This window comes from Manduca sexta, unplaced genomic scaffold (assembly GCF_014839805.1).
Source record: "Manduca sexta isolate Smith_Timp_Sample1 unplaced genomic scaffold, JHU_Msex_v1.0 HiC_scaffold_3903, whole genome shotgun sequence".
NCBI classification, from domain to species: domain Eukaryota; kingdom Metazoa; phylum Arthropoda; class Insecta; order Lepidoptera; family Sphingidae; genus Manduca; species Manduca sexta.
Window position 1 is genome coordinate 39 of NW_023595023.1, and position 9538 is coordinate 9576.

At 33.5% G+C, this 9538-nt stretch overlaps 1 protein-coding gene, 1 non-coding gene and 1 pseudogene across 2 annotated transcripts; 2 read left to right on the top strand and 1 right to left on the bottom strand.

Moving 5' to 3' along the window:
* The first annotated feature begins 570 nt into the window (after positions 1–570).
* On the top strand, positions 571–1386 carry LOC115448191. Its single transcript, XR_005113903.1, has 2 exons — positions 571–789; positions 1194–1386. It is a non-coding gene; the product is annotated as an uncharacterized LOC115448191 (transcript).
* A 287-nt stretch (positions 1387–1673) lies between these two features.
* Positions 1674–2587, top strand: LOC119193297 (annotated as a pseudogene).
* Positions 2588–4187: 1600 nt separating this feature from the next.
* LOC119193298 (aprataxin and PNK-like factor) lies at positions 4188–9009 on the bottom strand (the record flags this gene model as incomplete). The annotated part of the gene is made up of 6 exons (XM_037446899.1): positions 4188–4510; positions 5094–5264; positions 5903–5976; positions 6440–6576; positions 7689–7832; positions 8892–9009. Coding segments are annotated over 6 exons (843 nt in total), but the record flags the coding sequence as incomplete, so codon positions are not given.
* Between the last annotated feature and the right edge of the window lie 529 nt (positions 9010–9538).

The following is a 9538-nucleotide window of genomic DNA, read 5'->3' on the forward strand; positions in this document are numbered from 1 at the left end:
ATATACAAATTTTAAAATAGTGGTGATGAGTTTTTATATGCTATGCATTTCAGGAAGACTGACTATGGCTAGAAAAATTAGAGCGATTCCGTTCTCATTAACTTGTTAGTCAGCGATGAAGATTTTATTTAAACATTTAATTATTATTACAATTACAACAGTTCATGGCGGTCGTTGCATTAGGCTCTAAACCTATATCGCAGTGAAGGATAAGAATTGAAGGGGAACTTAGACATGATATACAAGAATGAGAACAAGATTAAGGGTATTTACATCTTGCATTTTGAGGCGCGTGCTTTATGGAAAATAACATATTTTATTTTACAGTTATTTATAGTCCAGTTATTTATAAGCTTTCATTCATTCGATGTGCTAATGTGGCTATCCCAGATTCTGCCGACTCAATTACTGCTTTTAATACTATATTCAAATTCTGCTTTGAATTATGTAAATGGCCTCCTAATAATGGAAAGCTCCGTTAGATTTTCTTTTATCAAATATTTATATTTATGTTTTTAAATTGACCATTCATATAATGAAGCAAATTTACTTATGGTAGCATGGTTTCAGAGTTTAGCCGGTTCCCTATGAAACTAATAAAAAAGAAATTTACCGTGACGTAAATCGTGTCCACATTTGTGAAATATCGACATAAAGGTATTAATTTAAACATCGAACATCCCTATCAAGTGTTTTGGATCAACACGCTTCATTATTATTAAATAGAACATTCTCTACGAAATATATTTAATTATTCGTGATTGTGACTCGAAATCATGTCGGGAAAAGGTAATCTTTCTTCATTTATGTTCTATAGTGTATATCATCACATTATTCTGTTAGGCGCCCGGCAAATGTTCAGAACAAAGTACCAATTACTTTACAGTATGTTTCACACATTTCACAACGCTATTAGAAAAATTTTAATAAGGATGTTACTTATTTTTAAATTCCGAAGCATATGTTTATTACAGAATAATTCCACCAATTTTGAATTTTCTAAATTTATTTATTCCGAATCCGGTCTCGTTCAGATATTGTTTGTTCCTAGATAAAACTTAATAAAAGTAATTGTACATATGAAATCGTACATGTAAAGCATTGATATTACCCTAAAAAAACTTACGTGTCAACAAAATATTTGCTCCAATAAGTTTATTCTGAAATATTTATCATTGAAACTGCTATTCTAGGTAAATACCGCGCCAACCGCCATCGCAACCAACACACACATATCTGCCGTTGCTAAGAACACAGCTAGCTCAGTGTCTCCGGATAGTCCTATACTGTTGATGTTTAAAGACATAGCTAAAAGACTGAATGAGCACCAAGACAGACATGAAAGGCTCTATAAACTGTCCAGAGACATCACTATTGAGAGCAAAAGAATAATATTTCAGATACACTCAGCTGTTACGTAAGTATAAATAGATAATAAGGCAACATACAGGGTGTTGCAGAAAGCAGGTGTCAACAATAAACTTAAATATATATTTTTCCAATTATGAATGCACTAGTAATTTAAGGACTCATTTATTTCATAAAAGAGCTAAATGTTTTCTGTTGCCACTCTCATACATTTCACTATTTTAGCAAAGATCAATCACCACTGCTGTGTCAGAGGCTGAAGAACGCCTTCAGGCTAATCCAGGGTCCCATTAAAGGTATAAACTTTGGAACTGGAGAACAGTCCAGCTCACCTGCACTCAAGGGCTGTTACTGCTGGTTTTCAGGAGTACATAGAGGCTAGAACTTTCTGCTCACTGATGGGTCAGAATAAAATAATCACATATCCAGAAGTCCAGAATGAGTTTGAATATAAAGTTGAAAATGACGAAGGAGAAGAAGGAAGGTGGTTACAATGCTGCCACATTTGGATTACTTCTTGGGACTAGCTGACCTTACTGGGAGTTGATGAGACGCGCTATAAACTGTATCTCAAGTGGTGACAGTGAAGAATGCTTTACTCTTTGCCAGTTGTTGAGAGATCTCTACACTAGCTTTATAGGTAAGTCTTAAATGTTATCAAAACTAATGTAGTCATATTCTTTATGAGGATTAAATAACAATTCATACATGATTTCTAATCAATTGTTTCCTTGATTGTCAATTCATAAAAACATTAAATTATAAAGAAAACTTGCTCCAGCAGTTTTATTCCGTTGAGATAATTAATTGCTCCTCAACTTAAAAAGTAAATTTATCCTTTTAACTTTCCAATAAGTTAAGAGTAAACATTAATAGCTATTGATATTGTTAATAACATGTTAAGTGAAAAGAAAAAGTTTATAATTAAATTATTGTAAACGTAATATTATATGAAATAACCATATTTGATTAAATTTACAGGTCTAATTGGCATGGGTCGCGATCTGGGTCACAAAGTGAACACAATGCGACAAAGCGTCACAAAAGTGGAGCTAGCTGTATACGCGCTGCGTATTAGAGGGGGCGAAGCGACCACCACAGCTGTTGCTTGCGGGCCATCCCCAATCTGGCCCAGATTGGGACACAGTGGGCAACAACTCTGATGATGAAGGATTTTATTAAAAGAATTTTTAATATATTCAATTTATTCATTAATCAACATCCAGTTTTCTATTTGAAATGATGAGTTCTTAAGACAAAATACAGCAAGTTGGATTCCAATTACTGGCGTTAGGGTTTGGGATTTCCAAGCACATATAAAGCATGAACAAGATTCTGTTTTGAGTTTTGTAACAAACTTATTTCCAGGCATCAATTGAACTGATTTACATACGTATTTCATAGTAGTAATTGCAATCAGCATTAGCTTTCATAAAATATGTGTTTATTTGCCTTACTATTTTTTGCTGCTCTAAAATGCAGCTTAGATGCTGGATGGAAATAAAGTGTTTGAAAGCAACACATGTACTATATTATTTGAAGTACTACCAAATTGGACAAACTTTCCCGATGCCACAATATTTTCATTCAGAAATTATAACATTTATCTGTTTGTAAACCTTACAATAATAAAAAAGCGAAATTAGTGAAATTAGTCGTTGTAATAGAGGACGTAATGAAGCTATACTTTTGCTTTGATTGCAGCTGAAAATAAATGGACTGTCTAAAAGTAATTTCAACATTCAACAATGATACAAACACCAAACAAACCCTACAAAGATACCATACAACTTTTACATGTCATAAATATCGCAAACAGGTGTTTCGTTCCACATAAACGACTTATTTCGCTAATTCAGCTAAAATAGTGAATTGGATAAGTAGGCATAACTAACAATTATAAATTACTAGCTAAAAGACGCGGCTTAGGTCGCGTGATCACGTATCTTAGATTTTCAATAGGGATGCAACAAGTAAAAGGCCTCTAGTAATATACCAAGCCACGGCAGGACATTATTTTAGCATCAGCTTGTGCTACAAGCGATTCAATAGAATGGCCCAAGTCAAAAGAATTCTGTCTTACCCCCCTACAAAATGCTTAATTCATAGATTTGATCAGAATTAGTAATATTAATAATAAATTAATATTATACTTCAAATATAGCTAATACTTGAAGTACAATTTTAATTATTAAAAAATATATAGAAAGCTATAAAATAAATTGGAAATAACATAAATAAATCTTTAATAACTTCAATTATAGTAAACTTTGTTCGCCGAGCCACGGCTTGTTCATGTTTAAATTCTAATTAACACCAATAGTACGTAAATGCGCCCATAAAGCCCATTCAAATTATAAAGGCGACAAAGTTATTATTGTATAAAAATATAAAAATAATTGCATACAGTAATGGCCGACTCGTTGCATTCCTAATATTCTTAACATATTAAAGGTACATAATATACGTTCACAATTATACTCCAGCAATTCACTGGTTCACTACTCAGAAAGACACCAAGAGTTCTGTCTTTGGTTATACAACTAGTTACACTGACGGGCCTTTTTGAAACACACTTTTTATAATTTCGACAAAAATATATTTTATAGTCCATGCACAATTACTAGTCAACTGTTAGTTCACGACCAATTTTTTAAAATCTATGCCTATCTCAATCTTCTATCCGATACTTAGAATGAACCAATCAACATTATTTTTTGTAGGCGTGTCAAAAAGCTATTCTGATTGGTCCATTTTGAGATAGACCGAAAAAGTAATTCTGGTTGTTTATTAAAAAGGCAGTTCTAGGCAATAGGGGAGCTACGAATGTTGTAAATAAATTTATAGTTTACCCTACCCTCGCCATGAGTATACCACAAGGAAGACCAGTAATAGTGAGACTATAGTAAATTTACAAATATCACGAGCCGCTCCACATTAATTTCAATCAGACGTGTACGCCTGCGTATCCGTGAAGTCGCTGGATGGCTGCCACTCGTCCGACTCATCAGTCGCGTAAGGATCCTGCTCGACCTCCGAGTCATCACTCCACGCATCCATTTTCACTGTCTTACGCTGTCTTTTGGTCGTCACTATCAACGATGACGAATCGTCGACTTTCTTTTTCTTTTTCTCACCTGATTAAAAATAATATAAATCTTCATAATGTAACGCAAATTATACCATATTCTCGGGTGTTTTAAGCTCAAAATTCATAATCGTAGTCGACGCTGTCGCCATCAGAGTCCTCGACTTGGAAGTGATCGTCGTAGAAGTTGACAGTGTGTGCGTTTATGTAGAATATGTTTCCATAGCGCTCGACAAATTGCCTACCTGTAGAACAAAGACACGGTTACCGAAAGGAATAATTGTAAATAAAAATATACATGTTAATATTACAATTCTGAGTGTTATTTTAAAGAAAACAAATTTATAAAATCATATTATAAGGCCCCAAAATACAATAATAAGGCTCTCAGAAAAAAAATACAAAATTATTATTAAATTAATATCACAAATTAGTTTTATTTTATTCGCAAAATTTTCGGGTACGAAAACTTTTGTGATCAAAATGAACTTGGTTTGGAATTTAAAATACACGTAGCAAGTATTCATAGTAGATTTAACATGATCCACCATTTTAGCTTCAAACTGTATAATATGTTTATTTTTATTTAAAAATGAAAAGGGTAAAATGCCGATTAGTAGTATGAAGCGTGCGTTACCTCGTCCGTCGCGCTGCAGCGGCGTCCCGAGGCGGCGCGGGCGCGGGCAGTGCGCGGTGGCGCGGGTCGCGGCGCCGGCACGCCGCGCCGAACGCGCACGCGCGCCGCTCGGCCGCCGGCCAGTCCGCGTCCGCCGGGTGCGAGTACTGCGCCCTGTGCTGCAGGTTCTTCCTGCGCACATGAACAAACACATAACACTTTATTTCTCACATTAAATTAATATAAAATGTTTTGATATCTATACACAATCTTAAAACATAATACCGTCTAATATCCTATATTTAAAAGGCCAAAGTAAATTAATTGGCTATCGTCAATAGAGGACCGGCCTATGCTTGATTTTGTACATTATTCTATATGTAATGGTTAATGATACGAAAAAGAAGCACTCCTGCGAAAATTGCATCACAATTGGTTATAAAATGAGCGAGTAATTCATATTTAAAATATTGTAACGTGCAGAAGTGGGCGCGATGTGGGGATATCGCTTCATCTCTTTTTTTCGCACGCGTCGTAATTCCCGATGACGTCACATGTGCGTATTTCGTCTCTTTTCTGTTTCTTGTTAATTACCTTCCACCGAAATTCAAAGACTTATAACTTGTTGATTTTTTACGGGATTTTAATAATTCCTTCTGTGTTATAATTTATATTATGTAAATATTTGATAATAGTAAAGAACAAAAATGAGTCCGGTACCCTATTGCGACTCATATTACGTTCCTAGTTTACATCGTATTGTAGTGCGAACTTAATAGTTAACGCTTTTATTTTGACTTTATTGAATCAATACCAGCTCTACAACTTACCTATAACAGCTAGCTCCATACATGCACCTCTCGCGCACTGGTCCATTATCGTTCTTGTCGTCACTTGTCGACGCCTGCAACAAAAAGCAAAAATTAAACATAATCTATTTAATTTACACAATATCCCGATATAATATGAATTAGATACGAAAATATGCACTGTTATCATTTAAAAAATCTTAATTTAAAGGGAGTTTCGTCAGTATGACTAAATCACCACCATTGACGCGAATAACATAATATTCCAGATATGTTTAAATACATTATTAATTTTCAATAAAAGTTAAGAATAAGTATAATTTTATTAGCATCTTGGCAACCTGCCGATTAAGGGAGAGACAAGATACTATTACACGTTCCTATATTATATTTATCTATGATCCTTGAATCACGAAGTTTTGAATTGATTCAGATAATATACGGGTAACTGTTCATACAAAGCGCGAAATAGAAATATAAATTGGTAAGGAATAATGATGCATGTGAGTACAATAGTGAGTTAATAGATAACACCAAATTGATATAAAAACACCTTACTCCATTACTGGGTCCAGCCTCGTCAGCATTATCATCGTCAGTTTTGACCTTTTTGATTTCTTCACCATCTCCATTGTTTGGGCTTATGGGCCGCTTTAACGGAGACTGTGCTTTCTCATCCTGGTCTTGGCTTTTTCCTCACAATCATGCGAAGGTGATTTCCTCCATTCATATAATTGTGTTGGTGAATCTCTTTCTATTATTATGAAAACATAAATAAATATTTTTTATAATATGTAATTACAGCAAAAGTATAATGTATTATTAAAACCAAAACTTAATACAAAGAAAATTATTAATGTTATTTATGCTTATGTAGTATGTATAATGTATAACATATATAAATTATGTAAATTATTAAAAAAGGTGAATAAGGACCCTATTGAAACTAACCAAAAAACAGAAGTACAAAAAGATAATTATTCTTTTCAAAACACGTAATTTGCCGCATTACATTACAATTACACATACCGATATTTTATAATATTTTTTTATATGTATAACATACAGAATGTACCTAAATCATATTGCCTCTTAAGAATGGCAGATTTATGAACCGTGGTAATCTAGTATATTTTGTTTTAATAAAAACCATATTAAATCTTTGAAGATGGCCCCAATTTAGATCGCACTTACCATACTTCCAATCAACTCGGAGATTCTACTGAAGAACTTTTCAACATCGATATATAACACGTGGACTAGTATCCGATAAGTCAATACCCATATCTCTATGATTATCGATAGTATATAGTCAAGTACAATTAAGTAAACAAATGGTACACTTGAAGGCACGCGAGTCCTTAAACCGCCTCATACACACATTTTATAACTATCACATACACTATTATTACCATCATCACATTTAATTTTGTTGTATTATATGGGTATATCTGTATTCTTTATCTACCTAATAATAAATAAATATATCAAAATAAAAATATTATTCGTTTCGTTATCAGTAGATTACAAAATTAAAAATAGCGCAAACATTTCAGTGCACTAAAATTTAAGATTATAATCAATCAGAACTGCAATCAGTCATTGAAAAGAAGAAGTAAAGATATAATAATAACACTATTCATGACACAATTAATGGCTTACTTATGAACAATTAGGACTTTTGATACCACAATACAAAAAAACAAATGTCAACTTTTGTCACTATAGTGTACACAAAGATCAAACATGATGTTTCATAGTCATCCTTCTGCTTGCTACAAAGACTATAAAAACAAATGTTACTCACCAAGTGTGGAAGGCGATGACTGTCCCCCTTCCTGCGCTGTTTCATTTGGTTCAAAATTAACCTCCTTTGACAAATCCTCGTTGTCAGCCTCTTTCTCCACTGATTCCCCTTCCTTCTTATTATCTTTGGCACTTTCAGCATCCTCTGGCAGTTGGGAACAGAATATCAGCTCGTTACCAGTAGATATGTGGTAAAATGCCAAATTTGTCACCACAACCCAACACAATGCATGAGTCTTTGTTCAAGACTTGGACACTTTTGTGCTGCTTTTTCATATAAAAACATGGGTTGGAATGTAACTGTAAAAAATATATACAAAACAATATGACCACAGTTTAAGCACAAGAGCTCATGACCTTGCAGATGCACATAAAAAAAATACTTTAGTCACATAGACAGAAATAGTTCCAATTATAACAGGTGAAAATAATAATAAATACGAGTATATAAGTGTTATTTCTATAACTAGACATTTACAGACATTTAGTGCTAAAAGTTATATTAAAACAAGCAAAGCATAATTAACTAAAAACCCAGCTCGGGCAGGAAATTAAAAGGGACAATATATATATTTTAATAAAACAATGTCAGTGCCGCGTCGCGCTCCTCACCAGTGACGATAAATAGGCCTTAAGTGAGCTAACTTAAATGATTCTTACTGGAAGAAGAAACTTTTTGTCCTCAGTTGTCAATTACATAATTTTATTATTCACGCCTTTTGTTTACAATGTCATAATTACATACGCAACTGCGCACACATCATCAATAAAATAGGATGAACTTGAAGTGATGGTTAAATTCCTAACCATGGACTGGTACAGAACAAAGTTTTAAACAACAAAAAAATAAAAAGATAATTAATATTATTAATTAACCATGTATAGCGGGCATTCCCCTACATAAATAATTCTATTTTCAGTGAATACAAATAAATATAATATAGATAAACGCATCAAAATGATTGGCCGGACATATAACATAATATATGATGTCAAAAAAGTGAATAATAATTCATATGCTTGTCAAAATAAACTTAAGAGTTTCGAAAGGTGTTGTGTTAATTGTAATATTTGTAGATTCCTAAACATTTGTTATTGATAGTGGATTAAATAGAAGCAGGATAGTTAATACACTATAGTGTATTGTAATATTATGCTAATTCACATGATTAAAGCCGCTATGATGTTATTATATTCCAATAACTTTCTGGGTCAGCGGCGTAAAAAATCAAAGGATGAACATACGCAGTCAATGTGACCTCATCATCTGTAACCAATAGTTCTGCATGGTTCCTAGAGACCTTGTTGTCATATTCATTTTCCTGAAATCAAACAAGCACATTACATGTTAACCCCTTGAGAGTTCAGGATGATTCATTTATTTTGTAGAGTGGATAAAAATAATAGTCCACAGTCTGCCTACCCTATGTATGTATGTCGGCTAAAAATAATGTAAACCACATAATACAGATAAAAAATTAAAAACAAAGAACCCTTTGACTATTAACATTGATGATATATATCATTTTATATCAAGGACCAGATGTTTACTGTCTTATCTAATAAAATAGGTCCGCATACATTGTGTTTTGACATAATAATGTTATTCAGGCTTGTTGCAAATTTATCAGATGAAGCCTTTTTCTGTAATGCAATTTGAAATAATAGACATCTTCGTAGTCCCAAGATAGGGGCAGAAATGGGATAGTCAGCCACACTTAAGCTCTTCAATCCAACACATGAAGGATTCAAGGCCTAGGGTCTGCATGATCCAAAGCCGGGCTGTAGTCCCCTTGGATTCGGATGCCCTTACATTTTACCCATTCTACCTACTGTTATGCCTCTTTTTAC